At 43.7% G+C, this 20,904-nt stretch overlaps 1 protein-coding gene across 7 annotated transcripts in view; it reads right to left on the bottom strand.

Annotated features, from left to right (window-relative positions):
- The window catches only part of OSBPL5 (oxysterol binding protein like 5), a 172,714-nt gene that overhangs the window by 55,867 nt on the left and 95,943 nt on the right, over positions 1–20,904 (bottom strand). For 6 of the 7 annotated variants that reach the window (XM_054275317.1, XM_054275318.1, XM_054275319.1 and 3 more), the window contains exon 2: positions 4,722–4,875. In XM_054275317.1, coding sequence (XP_054131292.1) covers positions 4,722–4,875 — 154 coding nt within the window. Of the gene's footprint in view, positions 1–4,721; positions 4,876–20,172; positions 20,240–20,904 lie in introns of those variants that run through there. The other variant, XM_054275320.1, reaches the window with a different exon arrangement.

The raw sequence follows: 20,904 nt of genomic DNA, 5'->3' as shown, positions 1-20,904 counted from the left end.
GCTTCAGAATACAGGATGCAGTAAAGAACTACCAGACAGTGAAACACAGTCTATTTGTAGCACACTGCAAACATGGGAACTGTTGAAAATGTTTCCAGCACTGTGTGGGCCAGCCTTGGAAACACCACCAAACCCAAAACCGGCAAGGGAAAACCCTAATTCTCCCAAAGTCAGCAGAAACTGCCATAGATGTGTCAGAACCATAATTTCTCTTGGAATTATCAGAGCAGCCTTTTAAGAAGCCAAGCACTGTTAGGAAAGTCAGCCACAGGAGCCCATGCTGACACAGGAGGCCTGGGAGAAGAGGGACAGCACGTGTGCTGCTCATGTGGGGGAGTGGAGTGCAGGAAGGACCCATCCAGACACGCAGTAAAGTGATGCCACAACACGAGACCCATGTCTCAATCTACTTTCTTAGCTGTCACTCCTCCCCTGGAAACACTGAGCCCTAAATAGTGCACTCAGAATCCTGATGTTTGTGGGCAGGAGAAAATTTAAAAAATTTTAAAAAACCAAACAGCTGTGTGTGGTCAGAGATTTGACAGTGACTTTGGGCTACCATGACAAGTGGGATGGCCATAAGCACTGCTTTGCATGGATTAGGACCTGAATCTCCATACTTCTCCTTTCTCTTACAGCGTTTTCATCTCTATAACCCCCATTCTCCCTAAAAGAGGCAGAGGAAGACGGAAAAAACCTCATAAAGCCATGTAGCTGCTGCACTTTTTTCCCCTTTTTTTCTGCAGATGTATGGGAAAGTAACATATGGTCTAAAAGTTCAAGTAAAGTTAATGGGAATCAGCTGTGGCCTGCTCCAAGGGAATGGTGTCTATTAACACAACATAATTCACATCCATTCTTTATCATGTCTCATTTCTTAAAGAAAGCTTGACTCCAAGCTTGTAGCTGTACAAAAACCCTGGATGTGAGATATTTCTGCCTTCTCTCAGTAATTCATTTAAAAGGATTGGCACCTGAACAATGAGATTTTCCTGAGGTTCTGGACAATCCTGCTCACAGAGCATTATGGGGAAAAAAGGAACATGTAACATTCCAACATGGAACATGTCCATTCTTACTGTATCATTTACAAGGCTTCATTAGGTATGTTCATGAAGAAACACCTACTATGTTTCTTATGCCAAATGCATTAAGTCTACTAGAAATTGTGAGGAAAAGGTTGTTTCTCAGATGAGAGAATCCCTCTGAATCCCTCATTTTTCCTGTCTGTCTCAAGGAATCCTGCTGCAGCCACCAGAAGGTGAGGGCCAGCCCTTGTTTGGAAAGCAAACTTCAGAGGAATCATGTAGAAGTTTCTCAAAAACCCACACAGTTGAGTGCACAGAAAACTCAAAAGTGAGAGTCTCACCCAGAGCACAACAGACACAGCCACCTTGAGAAAATAAATAGGAAACCACAGAAAAACATCAGAGGAGCTAAACATGAACTGGCTATAGAAGGTGAAACACTTATCTCCCTGATCAGGAAAACACAATGCACACAATAGAAAGAGAGATGAACCTCACAATTTAAAGTACTGGTTGTCACCAGGGCACACAAAGAAGGGTCCTCCACAAAGTAGCCCAGAAATTCTGCACCAAATAACAAAAAGCATTTTAGGAAGAGAATCAGTAGTGCTTATGGAAACAGCCTTCATCACATTGTGAAAAAAAACCAAAACTGCCAACACTCTAGTCTTGTGGCTAGAGAGTAGAATTACTGATACTTTCTTTTTATCCATTACAGTCATGCATGGAGCAAACTAAATATTTAGTTCTTTTTCAGAACAGTAACCATTCCTTTTCTTTGGTTTTCCACCGGGCATCAGCCCTGCAGGTGCATTTGCCTTTCCCCTTTGTAAAGAATGATACAGCAAGCATGACTGATGAACTCCAAGAGGAAATATAAGCTCTGATGTGCGACAAAGCTATTGCAAATAAGATCAATTTCTGCTGTAAATATCAGCCATGTGACCCAATGTGAACACCTGAAATGTAGTTCTGTGTATCCTTCACAGGAAAATTCCCTTATTCGTGAAAGCACATCTCTTAGGATTCAGATAAGCCAATCTAAATTTTTATTTAAAGACTCTGTGATCTTGCAGCTTAATCAAAAAGAGATTCTGTAAAAAATATTATACCAATAAATTTCCTATCCTCTGAAACAGAAAACAGAGAAAGGTTCTCTCTCCTCATGGCTAAGTAAAAGACAGACATGAACAAGGAACAAGAATTCATGTCCCTCTGATTTGTGAGCTCCCTATAAAAAGAAATCTTACTCAATTTTCTCTCAGTTACAAGAATCATTAGCACTTTTGTATGCAAGCAAAAGGCAAGAAGTCCAAAGTGCTATTTCAGATAGTGCCCTCTGCATTTCCCATATGTTTCCTTTAAAAAAAATTGATTCTCTTGCTGAACTGCATCCCCAGAGTGCAGCTCTCCTGAGGTGTAAAGTCTGTCACTCCCTTCTCTCTGAAATATTTATTTGCACATCTTCATTGTTGGAGGGTGAATCCTAGGTGATGGTGCAGTGAGAGCTGCAGCGCCAGCACATCACACCTCACAGAATTCCAGACAGGAAACCACTGGGCTTTGCTCACTCAAACACAATCAGCCCAGTGCTCATGTAAGGGAAACCTGCTGGGCTCAGGCAGCAAAACACAGACCACTGGAAAAGCCTCAAGAACTGAAAGCTCATGTAAAACAACAGAGAAAAACAGAGAACAGAGAAATATGGGATGCAGCTTATGGACACAGAGCTGTGGCTTACCTATGGTGATAGCAGCATTGTTCAGAGGAACAGGAGAAGGTAGGTGAGAACAAGAGGAACAGGAGGAACAGGAGAAGGAACAGGAGAAGCACACAAGGCTCAGAGGAAAACAAGGCAGAAGCAGCAGCAAAGGAGTGAAAGTAGAGCCTGCCATACGAAATGGCAGCTGAACATGAAGAATAACAGGCCCTTCTTGCAGGAAATATGAGGAAAACAAACAGACAAGGCAGCTCCACGGGGACAGGGAAAGAAATGAGAGGAGTAAGATAGACAAAATCCCAGATTGTCTGCAAGAAATCCCCTGACAGAAGGAGCAAACTGTGTTTTTTTAAAAGGGATATTCTCTCCTTTACAAATCCTTTGGCCTGTGCTCTTCCTTTGCAATACTGAGGGGTACAGCCCTCACTGGCACTGGGGCTGGAGGTTTCCTGGGAGCAGCAGAAGAGGAGATCCATCGTGGCTCAAGGCACTTGCTCTGCTGAGCCCAGCAAAGGCTGCCAGCAGGGATCAAGGAGCAACAAGGTGATGGGGGAAGCTGAGGAAGAGAAAATTTTTTCCAGCCACCTCCTCCACACTGAAATCCTCAACTTTCCCTGGTTTCTAAAATATTAGAGCACTGAAATATAACTGTGAGGGAATCAGTGACTTTTTTAGCATTGAAAATGCTGGTAAGAACTGAAGAAAGAACTGGGCAAACTCTAAGATATGGCTCTCCATCACCTCAAACAAGGGGAAGCAAATACAAGCTGGAAAATCAGCCCTTCAGCTCCCAAGGATAGCAGAAGTGAGCTATTTATTTGCCACATGTTTGTACAGACTGTACTTATGGGCAATCAGCTGTTCAGAAGTCCCTCCAGGTTTGAAATGTATGAGATTTTAGGTGTCCCACTTTAAATTGTTTTCAATTTGATTACTGAAAGGTTGTTGAAGCTTCCAGCTGCCTCAGTGACAGCCAGGATTAGTCAGCACTGCTGAAAATAGGCTCCCCACTGCCTTGCAGCAGACACTCACAAACAAAATACCTGCAAAATCAGAGGCCCTTGAAACCTTTACACTTAAAGACAATTAGCTCAGGGAACCCAGACCTGGTTCTGGGCTACATCTGCAAAACCCAGAGAGTCTGTTGGGTGCTACATCTGTATGAGCACTGAAACCTTTAGACAGAGGCTGTGTTCTTTCTGCAGATATCAGTGTTTTGAGACCTCACAGGTGCTGTGAGATTTGACTATTTACAACTGACATGGCAGCTGCAGATGACAGCTCTACAACTTGTGACTGCCCCCTGAAGCACTTGTTTACAGACTGGAACAGAAGCATTGTCTGCAGACTGCAATCAAGGGAAGACTTCAGTGTTTACTGTGAGCAACAAATTCTGAAACAATAAAATGAGCTCTTTTTCCTTCAAGAAAGGTGCTAGGAAATTCAAAGCTGAAAAAAAATAAAATGTAAAGAGAATGCTTAAAGCTAGTCTGCCATTCATTGCAACGTGTCAAGATTCCTGGTACTTGTAGTGCTTGTAGATATTTACAGAACATTAACCACAGAAATTTTGCTCTTGTGATATTTATCCTGGGCTCTAAATCTGAACAGGGAAAGCTGCCATTAAACATCTGCAAATGGGGACAGTAAATTTTAAGCAAGTGCAACGCTTAGGGTGAAACACATAAGTGACTTGAAGTGGATGCGCCTGAAAACATTACAGCAATTTTTAAAATGTAAGGTTATGCAGCATTCAATCAGTTACAAACCCCAATTCTCATGCCCTCTATTCCCATTTAATGCCATGGCAATGACAAATAGCAGCACTGTCTGGGGTCCAGTACTGCTGTGTTGCAGCAGCTTCTCTCACTTTCTCTTTCACATTTTTGCTTCTCTGGCAGCATGCAGAGATGTCCACCAGCAGCCAAGCACCTGAGGAACGCTGCCTTCTGCAGTGGCACCCAGCCACCCACCTGGGCTGAGCGGGTAGATGTCGTCGGCCCCAAAGAACAGATTGCGCGTCAGCTTGCGAGGATCGACCTTCTGAGGGGTGGACGAGGCCGGACAGAGGGAGAACCTGCGACGAAGGAAGTTCTCCTCCTTCATGGCATGAGCTGGGGGGGTTTTCTGAAAAAGAAAGATGGATTACAGTTAATTTCAAGACACAGGAAATCAAAGTTTTCACACCTAGATGGCTCCGCTGCTTCAGAGCCACCTAATCCCATGCAGTGTGACAGATCTTTTTATAGAGTGCCAAAAGGCCATGCAGGGGAAAAAACCTAGATTAGTTTGAAGCTACAATTACTCATTTGCTGACTCTCAGTATTTCTAAACTGTAGGGAAGCAGGACACTGCTCCTGAGTGAATCCAGGCAGCGTAACATCTTCCTGCCCACAAGAATCTATCAGGCTAATAGCTACTCACTAGGTCCATTCAGTGCCCAGCATTCAGTACACAGTCCCTGAAACTCTTATTTGTTCTCTTTTTTTTAAAGGCTTTTGAGTCTCATAAATGCAACTCCATTGGTGTCTGCAGAGTTACACCATCTCCACACAAATCATCATTAATCTGAGCTGTGTGGAGGAAGACCAGCTGCACTGGCTGCAGGGAACACCAAGAGATCACACCAGTCACTCCCACTCTTATCTCATATTGCAGCAAATACGAATGATTTTAGTTTTTTAAAATGGCATTAAGATCAGCCTTGCAGTTTGATCAGTAAGATATTGCTGCTCTGTGAGGGTAAGGACCAGCATTTGTGTCCCCAGAAGCCTCCTTGCATCCCTGTACTGGTGGTACTTTGCTCTTTACCACCACTTGGCTAATGCATTAGACCATCCTGACTGGAATTGAAGGGTTTTTTATACCCATCTAACAAGCAGTTCTTTCTTACCCTTTACAAACAGATACTATGACTGTCTCCTACCCGAGTCACAGGCTTTATTCCTTCCCCACATGCAGCCAAAGGCAAGGCTCTGGATAGCAGTAAGAAGTGTTAACCCAGCCTTTGGGTGGGCATGCCTCACCACAAGGTCTGCTGCTTCTCTGGTGGACAGTTACTGAGGTAAGGAAAACCCCTTAAGGATACTACACATTTCCTGAAAAGCTTCTCCACATTTTCCCATCTCTTTTAGGTTACTGGGAAAACAAAGAATAAAAGGTTGCCCAGAGTCACAGTGCAGTTTGGAAGGGCAGGATCAACATGCTCCACAGGTGACCCTCATGGCACAGGGGGGAAATGGGCTGATAACAGGCTAGAAGACCCTGCCCTACCCTTCCTGTTCCCTGGACAACCCCTGTGCTTTTGCTGCCCAAATGCCCCAATTTCATGGGGAACCCTCAACAGCCTCTTGGAGCTCAGCCTTCACAGCCAAGACACCACATGAGGAGGTGTCATGAATGTGTTCCAGAGTGAGGAACTCCCCTCCTGTGTTTTATCTGGGCTCTCTACCTTCACCTTCCCTGCCAATCCCCATAGATGACAGGCCCAATGTTTCACGTTTTTCAATTTTTAAACATTTATTTGCCCAGCAGGCTACATTAGCTTTATAAACTAGCTGCTGTGTAGAAGGCAAGAGAGAATCTGCTCCTTCTTTCCTGCAAGAGAAGGCCTTGGTGCCCAAGAGCTTTATTTGATCTAAACCAGGCTGGACTCCAGCAATGTGTATGGGTTACCAAAACCACTTTGAGTAGCAGATCTTTCTGAACCCAGCTCACCATGGGACGTGTGAGACATCAGGCTCTGTAACATCCAACAACAGGCTGATGGGTAGCAGGTGAGGCTAGCCCAAAAATGGGACTCCCCTGGGCACTGCAGCTGCCATTTGAAGGGGATGTGTGTCCCCTGTTGGGCCTGCATCACCTGCAGAGGATGGGACAAGGTCTGTGCGGTGATTGCCAAGAACCCCAAAGCCCTGTGTGCCAGCATGGCCCCCAGCATGAAGTGGTGTAAGACAGCACACACTCAGCAGCAGAGCTTCACTGCAGCCCCCTCACACAGCTCTGGGTGAAAGGCTTTCTGTTGGAGCTCCAGGACACTCACACTGCCTGGGGCTGCCACGGGCCGAGCCTTGCCTGGCGCCCCATGAGGGCCGTGCTGTGTGATGGCACCAGGGGAAAAGGGGTGGCTGCAGTTTTCTGCTGCTGCTGCCCTGCCTCCTGTCAATTCAATGGGCCAGAAACTGCTCTGCAAACACATCCAGGCTCAAAAGGTCCCCAGGCTGCCACTGTGGCCAACAGCATCTCTGAGGCAGCAGGTAACATAGCTAACTTAGCAATGTAAATAAACCTCTGTTTGCTTAGAAACTCCTGATTGCAAACAGCTGGGCGGGGAGAGATGCAAAACTTGACTGCTAACTTTAAAAAAAGAAAGGAGAGAGGGGAAGAAAACACAGCCAGCCATGTGTCTGAAAGCAAAGTATTTAAAAATAATCCAGGTCTAAATAGCTGGGTTTGGAATGCTAACAGTGAGCTATTTTTTGTCCTTGTTCCCAGAAAGGCAGTCTCAACTCCCTACCTCTAGAACTGCTCGTAAGTGGCCCAGAACAAAAGTAGATGAGTGGGATATTTTCCCCAGAAAACAGGGACCAGGTGAGGCTGTGCCAATCATGCAGGAAGGTGTTCAGAAATCCCAGGCCCACCCAGTGGAAGCAGGCTGGAGGACAGGTTACAAACATAAAACATCCATCCACCAGCTCTTACACCCTGACAGGGCAACAGAAAGGCTGTGCCCATCATCATTTGTCAGCAATACCACAAGCTCTGTCCGTGAAGAACTGCCAGGCAGCTCACACTGATGTCAGCAGCAAAACCCCAAAACACAATTTTTTTTTCAACTGTTGCTCTATTTACTATGCAGAGAGACCAACACACTGATGTTTTGCTCACTTACTATTCACACTATTTAACCACAGGATAATTTCCAGAGTTGCTGTGCTGATGCTCTCTCATTTCTACTGCTATTTAAGCCACCAGCTTGATGGCAGAAAAAAATCTGGATGCCTTGTTCAACTGGGAACAGCTAGTAACAAAGGACAAATACTTTTCTCAGTTCTGGCTCTTCTCTTACATGTCTTCAGATGAACTTGTGGCAGAAGCTCATCTCTTTTTGACCACACAGATCAATGTCAGTAAGTTTCTCTTAACTGGTGCTTTTTGGCAGAAGACCCCCAGTGACAGAAGCTCCCTGAGATGCCAGTCACACACACACAACCATGCACCACACCATGCCACCACCATGGTGTTTTCTGGCTTGTTTTTCAAAGACATCTTATAAGATATATTTGACTCTCATCCAGACAGGCTCTGATGTAGCACAAAATCACAAAACCAGACTTTTTTTTCTGTTGTACTCTGGGTTTTCTTAATACATCAGACACTTTTCTCCTTGTCTGGAGAAAATGTAGTTTGCATTATTAAGATTCTACAATAAACCTAAAATATTTATTTTGGTTTCCAAAAGACATCACTGTGTGTGTCTGCATCTGTACCTACCCTGTTTTATCCTCCCTCCCAATCCCTTTAGTACCATTTGAAAATGTCACAGAACTCCAGCAGATATTAGAAAACTTGATAATATTAGTTTTTTAAAAGTTGTATCTTAAAAGATCATGGCTAAAGAAAGGAGGGAAACTGTAAAGCTGTCCTCTGAACCCAGCTATTACCAAATATCAGTGAATCCAACATAAGCCACAAATCCATAAGAAACTGAGGCCTCATTAACTCACTTAGAAAGCTACTTCTTTTATCTGTCCATAAAGGTCTGACTGCTCAAGCTGGCTTCAAATAACATAAAGCTCATGAGAGCTGTAAGGGAAGATGAACAATAGATGCCAGCGACAATCTTCCAAAGGAGTGTAACGGGAAGGTGGGAGTTGTGTTCATGGCTTTTCACAAGAGGATTCTTTAGACATGCAAATAATCCAGAAAACATACAAAAATTCAGTGCTGATGAAGTATCTGGTAAGAAATAAGCAACAATAGAAGATGGGCTTCTAGAGATGAGTGATTAGAGCCTCAGATCTTTCATGGTTGACTTGAAGACAACACTGTTGCTCTGAAACCCAAATCTACTTCTAAATCAGTACTTTGGAGATTGCTTCAGGATATGGCAAGATGCTTCAGGGAAACCAGTTCTGTGGGGCCTCAGGGAATAGAGAGAAGGTAAAGATCAAAATTAGGCCAGAATTGTAGAAGGCCAAAAATTGCCATTCTGTTGCCAAGCCACTTATGTAACACAAGGCAAGAAATGTCACCCACTGCTACAGCATTCCCTCCCAATCCAGCAGATGAGATGAAGAATTGTCCTAGAACGACAACATGTCTTAATTTGAAGATGCCAACTAGTGCAGAATCCATATACTCACTTAGGAAAATAATCCCATAATGAAAAACCTTCATTCTAGCTCCTGCATTAATTTACCTGCTTGTTAGTCTTGGTAGATTAAAGTGCCCTGCAGTTTGCAGATCAGCTCATTTCTGCCCTTCCTGCTCTTGATCATAAAAATGAAGGAAAGGTAGTACAGAGAGTATTGACAGAGCCACTAAACACAGTCCTTTTCAGGATTGCTCCTTTTGTGTTGACAGCTCTCTAAGAAGTAATGGGCTATTAAATATGAGCTGTTCACCAGAGCTTAAAAAGGAATAAATAATTCAGCAGGAAGAAATAAATTTCTTACTAACCCCGTCTTTGAGACCTCTTTATCTTTTAAAAATGCAAAATACAGCAGAAGAGAAGTCTATGGCAAACCCCCATGAAGCACAGGACAAATGAAAGTCATGAACTTAACAGGGTGCAACAGCACAATGGGACCTTCCCTCCCAGGTGGCTTCAGGAACAGCCAACGAAGAGAAATGGGGCAAGAATAAAAGTTACTTTATCAGCAAACCTCGTGGCTGCTATTAAAGCAAATGGGAAATGCCAGTGCTCTCCTCTTCCGGGACTGGACCCATTTTGGATGAAGGCAGTGATTACAACACCTAAAGATGGTCACTGTTGGTGCAGAGATGCCTTTCACACAAACCTGTTCTGCATCCTGTGCCTTTTGTGCTTGCTGTGAAGATAGTGGAAGCTTTTAGCGTCAGGCTTGAAACTTCTGGGAAAGGAATTTTCCTGGCTCCTTCTTTAAAATTTCAAAGTTCCTGATATATAATTACCACACAGCTAAACACTGTGCAGATATTACGTTGTCTGTACCCTCTGCAAACTTGTGGGTAGGTTGGTTTGCTTACTCTCATTTCCAGCATTTTAAAATAGATTGGAAATATGTACTTCTCTATAAATAGTTAATTAGGGGTTTTATGTAGTCAAGAAGGCTGTGCCAGTTAGAGGGGGCTCTTAATTTATTCAAAGCTTGTTTCCAACAACCTTCTCTTTTTCTGGTCACTAAGTATTTCCCAGAAATTAAATTAAATTGTATTTTGTATTAAAACAGTCATTCACTCCAAAACCTGCATCAATAGGGAAAATTAGATCTAAAGATACTGACATTTCCTGATCCAATTAACCCCAAGGAGGTAAAAATTTCGTGAATGAAATGAGAAGGAAAATTGTTAGCAGATACATATCTAATGATTACAGTTCTAAGTATTAATAAGGAAAAAGCAGCAGCACAGATCCTTAATAAGGGTAAACTATTAGTTCAGTGGTGTGCTGGTGATTTACAACAGCAGAAGAACCACAATCAATTCAGGAAGTCTGTGAAATCTGTTTTTGAAAGCTATTCCCAAAAATGCCTATTAATAAGATAGATAATTGGACCACCACCCCCCTAGTAGCAGTTAAACAAAACCCAATACAGTGCAAAGTGACTGTGCAGGCAATGTTTTTCTCTGCCTAATTCATGTTTGTTGATTAGAGAAATGGTAAAACACACATTTTGCAGCTGACACTGAATGTTTTGGGCTCTTGGGCTCTTAGTTGGAACCTGAAGCAATGGAGCTTCAGAGCAGATGTCAGCTATTCTCTATTCCCTTAATTATTTAGGGTCAGCTATCTCTCTGTGGTGCAGGCAAGAGCACCTTTCCTCACCAGTGGTACTGCAGGAGTGCTCTGATTTTATGCATTGCCATATCCTCTGCTGCATGCCACGCTACTCAGCTGGACAATCAGCCCAGGCTGGAAAATCAAGTAAGGTGGGTTGCTGAAGACACCCATCTGCAACAAAGGGATGGGCTTTGTTAAGATTATATGCAATAGATTTCTCTCAGCTGCTTTGGCAAGCCCAGGAGCATGGCTAGTTTGTCCCTACAATCCATCTCAAAGCTCACATGTTCTGCAGAGTCCTTAGAGCTGCCTCCCTTGTGCTGTTTCTAAGGAAGTTGCCTGCCACAGCCACCCCAGCAATGTGCCCTTGCTTTCTCTGAGAACAGAAGAACAACCTCTTTCTATCACTCCCTGCCTTTTCCTGCACTGGGCAGTGAAATTCACATAGTAATCAGGAGACAGAACTATTTCCTCCCTTAATTCTCTGTAAGACGTCTTGATTAATGTTTCCTTTGTATACACCAGAACATTTCCAGCTTCAGGCACACCAGCAGCACTCAGAGGCATAATCTTCTTACAACTAATCTCTCTCTATGGTGAGCATTATGTACAAAGGCTACAAACAGAACAACTGCAGGCAAAACCAGGCCCTTAATGCCTACACTGAGAAAAAATATCCCAGGTCGGTCCTCTGGGGATCCCTATCTAACACAGGACTTGGAAACTTCAAGGTAGGGTCACACAGGGCAGAACATTTTTATTTGACATGCAGGAAAACTTCAGAATTATCTCTGGTTTGGAAAAATATCTGTGAGCAAACACCAGCCCATCACTAAAGCCCCGTTGTGTTGGGGAAAGGGATCACTGCAACCTCATGAATTAGAAAAGGGCACTGCAATAAGCACTGCCTACACAATCCTTGTGTGGTTTGCTTCTTTTTCAAAACAGCTGCAACTGACTCAGTAAATATTGCACTGGCTATTTCTTCCAGCTAAGAATATCGAGTGGCTTGCTGAAATGAATGCTTAATGATTTTTATATCTACCTCCTCTGCCCTTTAAACTGTAAATTGATTGTTATGCAAAGGCTATTAATTTAACAAAGCATATTAAATTTCCCACTAGCACTGAGGAGCTTCTCCTGACATAGCATTTCACTGGTCTTTCCCCTTGTTAACTGCATAGATCATACCTCACTTGCTGTAATTACAACTACTACATCAACATTAATTATTTCCTTGGTAATGGCAGGTGCATGCAGAATTGAAGGTCTAGCCCACACTACCAGAAAGATGAGAGTCTCCAGCACTCAGTGAAAAACAGGAGTGAGAACCTTTCCTGCAGATCTCTTTATCTCACTTTATTTTCAGTAAATCACACTTTGCATAATCTCCTTTAGCCCCCAGTTCCTGAATGCATCTCAACTCAATATAGCTCATGCAAAGGCATTCTCTTGAAGCACCAATCTATGCAGGAAGGTGAGGAGCTTGCTTGGAATCCTCTTCAGCCCTTTAATCCCATGTTCTAATATTTTCAACTGAAGAGATAAATCACACCTGTTAAGTATATACCAAGCACCTTATCCATCTTACTGAACTTTTATTTAAAGCTTACCATTATTTGTTACTGATATCTCTCATCAGCATTCTTCTAAGCAGGAAAAGAAAGTTAAAACTCAGATTAGCAAAGACTCCTCACCAAAATATAATGTACAACCAAGCACATGTGCAGCATATAGGAAGAAATGTGCAATCACAGATCACAACTCATCTCCTGATGCAGTTTTCATAACAACTAGCCAAGAAATTCCAGTAAGGATCCAATGTGGGAAAAACTCAGGAAATCAGATCTCTGCCTCTAAATTTCTGTTCATCTTGAAACACTACCATACACCTTTAATTAAAAGTTTCACAGAGGTAACACAAAGCATTCCCACCTGCTTCTCAGCAGTGAACTCAGGAGGCTCTTAGAGATAAGTTAACACAAAATCAAGGTGTAAGCATAACTTGGGCACACACACACAAACTACCCTTGAGCTAGACAGCTGGAATAGGGCTAACAGTGTGGGCTACAAGCAAGGCATGCAAGGCAGGCTAGAAATGATATCTGAGAAATCAAACAAGCACCACATGGCAAATTCATTCTGAAATCTCTGCTGGTAGCTGCTGCTCGTTCAAGCTTGTTCAGGTAAGCAGGTATAAGGCACCACCACACCTCACTTGCAGTACAGATGATCCTCGAATCCCTGCTGCTTGTGCTGGAAGTGTGGGCACATCTCCTGGGCAGCACACAGTGGTTTTGGCACTGCCAAACCACAATGTCCAAGTCAAAAGGCAAAATTCCCTTTGACTTCCATGGACATGAGGCTCAGACACAAAGACATGGTATAAGACACTAAAAAACAGTGTTGAAAGCTTTGTACTAGTTAAGGAAATAAACACTCACTTATTAAATTCAATATAAATAATATTAGGCCCAAAGATGAAGATACTGGACATATAACTCAAAAGCAGATTTGAAGTGCTCTGCTTCCTTTTTGTTGCAGTTATTGATCTCCTCAGCTCATCTACCAGTGACAGTTTTCATTTGAGGCCTGCTGTGAACACATCTCCAAGCCCAGGCATTTCAGAGAGCAAGTCTCTGAGTGCCATGAACAGAATTAATGAATTACATAATGGTGAACCACTTCCACCTCTGACACATTGAGCTTTCCAGTAATTATCCATAACTCACACAGTACATATTGCTTGAGGAATGGCTGTCCCACATCCTGCCATGCCCTGAAGTTTTCATGTGTGCTGTTAGTGATACCCTCCAACAACCTCCCACACAATCCTTTTAAACTGTAGCTGTTCTAAGAGAATGGCTTCTAAGAACCCTTTATTTCTAGAGCTACCTCAGGGGTAAGAGAGCTCAGGCTGTGGTAAGGGCCACCCTGATGGATTCACCTTCACAACAGGCTTTGGGAAGAGGGAGCTCAGTCCCACATGGGACCCTGCCATCCCCAACTCCTGCAGGGGCTGACAGGATTTGGGATAAACTCAGGGCAGTGAGATATGGTCCACAGAAACACAAATAAGGCAGTAACTTAGTTGCTTTAGCTAAAGCTATTGGAAATTTAAAGCCATGACAAAACCACTTTGGTTTGGACAGGGGCACAGTTACATCATTTGCAAGCATGCTACACTTCAAGGTCAGTGGTTGCCGTGATATTTTTCTTTGAAAAGAACATATTAAAGAGCATCATTACTGCCTCATCCTGCTAAATCACACAATGAGAACATATTCCCTTTTAATGGAAGGATCCTACTTTTAATGACATTTTTAAAAACCCAGGTGACTGCAAGCCTCACTGATGGCTTTCTATGATATCCACTTCAGCCTTAACACAATTAAGTCTAGGAAAGATTGTGCCTTGGGGCTCCATTCCCACCACACAACTGCTAGGAAATACCAAGTTAATTTGAAGACCTGCTTTCATGCTTGAGAGGGTCCCTCTGATATTATTCCCTTGTTTGTGAAATATTGCCCCCATGTAACAAAGTAAACCAGAATCAATTTCTACCTCAAGTCTGTTGAGCCATTCCCAGACTTGGGCTCCCAGCAGTAAGGCAAGGGTAATGGCAGGAAAGGATGTTTACTGACCATCTTACAAGGCAGAAAACAAGTGCTGTTCAATACCACAAAGATTCAGTTTCAGATTATGCCGTGAGCATCCACTGTCCCAAAGAATTTTAGATTAGAAGTGTATTTCTACCTTGACATCTTGTATGAGCCCAAATTATATCTCCACCCAATGGCTCTAACCCCAAGCCTACTAGATTATAGCTGACCTGGCTCACCTACTTCTGCAGAACAGATAAATGATGGGGAAATGACCACATCCTGTGGAGCTCTAATCATGCTGAATTTTCCACTCCTCTATTTTCTTGTTTCTCCTATCAGATTCAGACAGGATCTGTAAATCTCAGGGGCCTTCATAAGGAGGGCTGAATAAACATGACCTAATACATTTTAAGGAAGTGCATCTATTTTTGAAGAGATCTTTATATGCCCCTGTTCAGCTTCTCTGACTTTTGGGCATTGTAATATATCAAGATCTGTTGTACAGTGCTTTAAATTTAGAATCCACCTATACTTCCTCTGCTATAGCCACTGTACCTGAAATTCTTCAGGAAATTAATATACTGAGTATCTTTGCATAAACCTCACTATTTCTCAGAAATGAGAACATCCAGCTCTTCCTTCAACAATAGTTAAAAGTCAGTACTGCAGTTATTTTGGTCCTAGATTTTTAATTAAAAATCTCTGCGGGAGGAAGGGAACTAGACAACTCACAAGGAGTGTGCAGGGTGGGATTTATGCTGTGTTAAATGAGCCCAAAGGACTCAAACCGTGCAAAGGCTGATTGAGCATGCATGATGAAACCCACTCAGCCTCAGCTCTCAGGATGAAAACCTCCTGTGCCTACCCCAGTCTCTCCTTCTCTCCCAGTTTACCTCACACAGTGAAAACAGGCAGACAGGATGAACTCTTTGCATTGTGGCTTTCCTTCAATTCAGCCAGAGGGAGTTTTAGGCACACAAGTGGATGAGCACACCCATGTCATACATATTTAACTGTCTATTTACCTTTGCCTGTCTCCTTCTACCTGTTCAACTAAAACTATCCCAGTAGTTTTGCCAGTGACTACTCTGCTACTACTCATACAATTGTCCCACTACCAGGTGCAGCATGCTGGACACAAGCAAGACTGAAACTGAGTTATCAGCCATAAACTAAAGCCCTGGAGAATCAGGACTCCCAGGCTGGTGGGCAGCAAACCTAACAATACAACTCTTGATACAAGACAACAAATCTGAAAGCTGTGTAAATTCAGGAATAGGACTCTTCTCATCACTTTAAAGCTAACCTATACTGACACCAGCTTTTTTGTCACTGAATGGAGAGATCCAGGCAAAAAAATCTGAACTGAAACAATAGTATAGCTTGGCTACAAAGCCTCCTGGCTATAAGCACTGGCAACTGGAAATATAAGGGAGGTCAAAATCAGCCCTGCCTGGAGAGCTCCCAGCTGGGGAGGGTAAGGGAAGCCCTCACCACACAACACAACACCAAGACAAGGATGTCCATGCCACAGGGGAAGGAGGAGAGCTCAAAGGAGGTATGGAAAACAAGGGGCACCTGCAGACCCTGCTTCTGGAGATTTATGGATCACACTGACCTTCAATGGCTCCATGCCAAAGGCACAAATGTGGCTTTAAGAAAACATAAATCCCTGCCTCCCACACAAATGTGAGCTGAGGTCTGACCCAAAAGGAAGATCAGGTCCTCAGTGTCCAGACTGGCCTTGTCTGAAAGGAAGCCAAACACAATGCAGCCAGTTCACAGCGTTTTCTTTACCACAGTGCTAAGAGCAGCTCTACAATGCTTTCCAATAAAGGACACAGCAATTTATCACAGAGACAGGAGTTAGCAGGAAACACTTCCATTATCTCTGCTATGAAAAGGAAGTGACAAAGAGAATGGCTAAAAGATGACAGACAGTTTTTATGAGGCCAGACTTCAGGCCCTCTCAGGGCTGACCAGCTCTTCTTTTCCATACCAGGAAAAAAGGGATAGGCTTCAGCTATGTGGGTCTCATACAACAAGAGGGAGCTGCCACACTGATTTCTCAACACAAACAAACCAAAATGAATGAAAATATCTGTGCTCTATCAGATCCTCTGCTGTGTAAATCAGGGAAGTTTTGTGGCCTCCTTAGCAGGGAGATGCTGATTGAAAGTAGGCAGTGCATGGCTGAGCATCCAGCTGGTAGAACAGAGGCAATCTCAGAGACCTGCAGTGCTGTAAAGACAGCACAGAGGAGAGCAAGAGCAAGAGCTCATGATGCTTCCTGGCAACTCTTTGGTTTGCATTAGAAAAGCAGGCTTCAAAGTGGTGGCTGCCTACAAGTTCCAAACACAGAAGAATTTATAAACAAAAGAGCCCAGATGGGAAAGATTTGAAAAGTTCGGGAGGGCAACGGGGAAAGAATAAACAAATATCTCTTAAATGAAGTAAGGAAGCACTTAAAATGGCAGAAGGCTAGATGGTCTATGCAGACTCTGTGGTGCCTCTAAGAGGTACAAAATCTTTAACATCCCATGGCTGTGCACATGTACCAAATTCCCCTACAGGGCACAAACACAGGCTGCTATTACCAACTGCCAGTAACAAACACTATTGCTCAGCCATTAGCAATCAGGAGGCACAGCAACCCACAGTGTTAGGAGCTGTACAAACACATAACAAGTAATTGTCTCTGCCTCAAAAAGCATATTGGGTTTCTATCATCTCAAGCAGCACTTGGACCCAAATGTATTTGCTAAACAGCATCAGACCACAGCAGTTAATGTCAGAGTGAAGCAGAGAAAACTAAAGAGCATAACATTTTAATGTCCTCTCCTTGATCAGGTCAGCTCATTCAGTGCCTTTCGCAGCAAAACTAATCTTCCACTCATCTCCTCATCTTTAGAGAAATGTGTAAACACAGATATTAACAGCTTCACTCCTCAGACAGCAGTGATGAGACCGCTGTAAGGACAACTGGGCCTTTTATAATGAACAATTTCCTATCTGGTTAAAAGTGGAGGCAAGCAGATTAATAAAAGGGACCTTTCCAAAACTGCTCAGCAGTGGATTCTGCAGACTCATGTGGGAGTGGGGCCAAGCTGAGACTGCCTCTGTCTGTCAATCTCACAAACTGTCCTGACTGCAAACCATGCTGCCAAGAGATGCAGGCAAGGACCTGTCTGATGTCTCTGCCTCTCTTCCAGGACTGCCAATGTTGCTGGACTCTTTAAGGTGAAAGATCAGCTGTTGACAGCTTGCAGTTCCCACCCGATGCAAACCAAACAGACACAACCCATGAGTCAGCTCAGGGAAAGAAATAATGTACCCCAGCAAAAGGACTCCCACAGACACCTTCCTCCTAGAAAGGGGCAGCGAAGACCAGGGCAAGCTGGACATTCAGCTGGGTCACAACCCAGCTGCAGATTTGCTCAAGGTCAGCTGCTTGCTCTTGACAACCATACAGCAGTTTTACCACCTGCTGCCTTCCTGTGCCACCCCAGCTGCAGCCCCAGCTTGCAGGCAGAGACCCAGCCTGCCCATGGGAGTCACCTCTGCTACCATCACTGCAGTCATGGGGAGTCAGTGAGCTCAGGGAAAAAACAGCAAAGGAGATTTGCACCTTGCTCTGCAGAACAAGCCCCTTGCAGTTTGGAAAGCTGCTCCCAAAGCAGTGCTCAGTCAGGAGGTAATGAAGTTGAGAAATGCAGCATGGAAATGGCACTCACAGCAAGCAAAGGTGGAAATTAAATGAGACAGAGGTGACACTAACTCATAGGAGGAAACTATTAGGTTCTGTGAAAATTTACTTCCCTCAACAACCTGTCAAGATAACTGTGCCAACAAGCAGCACAACAAAGCATGTTCCTTCTAACAAACCTCTGCAGTTCCCTAATGGCACCAGCTTCTCCCCCCTCCATCAATTCCTTTATATCACCTTGAAATAACTTAAAATACCTTAAAATAACTTCTTACCTTGCAGAAGAAAAGGAGCCTCCCCTGCTTATTTTCTCTTATTAAAAGCTTTAGTTAGGTCCCATGTTTCCAGACAGCTGTCATCAGTCATGTACAATTGAGACAGTTCTTGCCCAAAAAACCACTTCAGCTGGTGGCACTGCCTTCCCAAAAAGCTCTGAATAGAAAGTGATTTCTCTACCAAACGTACTTCTCCTTTACCTGCAAAAACCAAAAGTCTTCCCTACACATTCCTTGCTACAAGACACGTACTGATCATCTAGATTAACTCCACTGATAAACCATGATGATATAGTGTCTGACTGGAATTTTTCAAAGTTTCACTATATACTGTTGGTCTCTAGAGTGCCCTGCCCTACTGATGACTGAGGTAGATGACCACAGATAAGTGTTTCACACCCACCAGGCACTCCCATTTCCCTGCTGCAAGTGGATTTTCAGGAACCATTTTTGTGACATTGCTAAAATATCTCTCTATTTCCCTGACAGCTCAAAGGCACCTCTAAGCAAGCATTACTGGAATTTACATCTCTGCCATTACATTGCCAATTGGCTGCACATAAAAGCAATGGTCAGTAATCACTCTGAAAGTGAATAAAATCTTTGGTACTTTATTTATAAATAAACAACAACCACGACTCACATGACTCACAGTCGTGACTTTATAGCCAACACACTGGCCAATTCTTAGTTTCTTAACTGTGAATACATAATGGCAGTAACACCAAGTCTTTCCACTGTACCTCTGGTCACAAAGACAAGATTATGAATACACAGCATATTCAACACTTCTTGTCAAAGAGTTATTGAGGCAGTCTGCAGACCAAGACTTGTTCTATACATGATTTTGTACCAGTTTGTCCTTGTTAAATTACAAGTATTATTTGCTGCTATATTTCTGATGATACAACAAAAGTGTGGATGTAATCAGAGTCAAAAAAGTGCTTTATACTGGAAGAGCTGGTTCTTCTTTCCCACAGGGGAACAAGCCACACTGGTATAAGCATGTTCATACTGGCATAGCTGAATTCACACTAGGGGAGGGTTGTATCAATATTACAGAACAGCAGTTAAAAAGCAGTGCAAGTTGTTTACATAGGCAAGACCTAATTTTGAGAGGATTTGCTCCTGATCTTGAAAACACTGCAAAAACTCCTAACTCTACATACCATCTAGACACAGACAAGGACTGGGCTGATCATGGGTTTAGCTGAATAAAACAGACCACAAATCAATGCAGATTGCTGGACAGTAATAATAACAGCAACAAAAACTTACAGAGGGGGCACACTTTCATGTGGGCTCTCACTAATAAAGCCAGTTTATCTACCCTTTTTGCAGGTGAGAAGGTATCCAAGCTGTTTAGCAGCAGAGGGCAGTAAAATGGCCAACCTTATTATATCAGTCCAAATTTCTTGAAATGTCAACTGATGAAGCAAATCACAGGATGCCACTGCCACAGCTGCTGCTATCAGAATTCAAGCCTCAAGGGAGCTGAGTGTCCGTGTGGTTTTGAGCAGACAGGCAGAAATGCAAATAGGGTGGTCAGATACTTTCAAATCCATCAGATACAGTCCCTGCCAGTCAAAGGTTCCCAAAGCATAAGGCTATAAATGTTCAAAAGAACACACTGCAATTGCTTAAGACTGTCCAGCCTCTGAGGCATGGGATGGAAACAAAGAAGAGGAGACTGAAAGGAGGGGAATAAGTGATGAGGGGAGAAGAGGAGGTCAGGTAAAGAAAGAGAGACTGAAAGGCATAAAGAAAGAGCCTACACAAAGGGAGGATTTTAGAGAGTGCTAAGAAAGTAGGAAGGTTGGGATCAGGCTTGGGGAAGGGGAAAAGGACACTCACCGCAGCGCTCGCAGCCTCAGAGGGCAGTCACTCTCCTCTCCCACACGACACCTGCATTCAGAGCCACCATCCCTTCCCCAGCTCCTCACCGCCTGCTACATGCTCAGAGGGCTTTCTGACCCCTCCTGGACGCTGCTCAGCCCCAGGCTGCAGATCAGCACGGGAGCCACAGAAGGCACCGGCACGCAGAGCCTCTGCTCCAGGGGCACATGGCTCTCAAACACACCTCCCACACGCTGCCAGCACCCTGCCTGCGAGCCCGGCGCTCGCTCCGAAAACCAGGGCGGCTCTCTAACCACGGCCACTGTGGAGGAAAATCCCGGGAAGAAGCACAACGTGATTCAGCCCAGCGATATGTCCAAAGAAAGCCTTAAACAATAGCCCAGAGCGGGTGTGATCTGCCACTGTTTGGCAGGGGAAGTTCAAGCTGCAATGCCCATCCACAATAATTAATTGTCAGCGCTGTTAACAGTTTCGCTGCTGATCAAAGCAGCTGGGCAGCACCGGGAGAATTACAGCCAGTTGCTGTCACTTATCAAAGCACGGCAGCAATAAACAATCTGCAACTCTGTGACAGATCTATTCCTGTCCTGCATAATCTTTCACTCTCATTCTGTTCCTTTTTAGTGGCTTCTTAGCCCACAGAATCCCTGTGCAATCAAAAGCAAAAAAAAAAAAACCAAAAACAACAAACCAAACCGAAACAAACAACCCTCTCCAATTCACTCCTTT

Source organism: Melozone crissalis, unplaced genomic scaffold (assembly GCF_028551555.1).
Source record: "Melozone crissalis strain CALT ecotype California unplaced genomic scaffold, PUWL_Pcris_2 ptg000018l_1, whole genome shotgun sequence".
Lineage (NCBI taxonomy): Eukaryota > Metazoa > Chordata > Aves > Passeriformes > Passerellidae > Melozone > Melozone crissalis.
The sequence above is the reverse complement of the archived record's forward strand: the minus strand, read 5'-3'. Positions and strand labels throughout refer to the sequence as shown.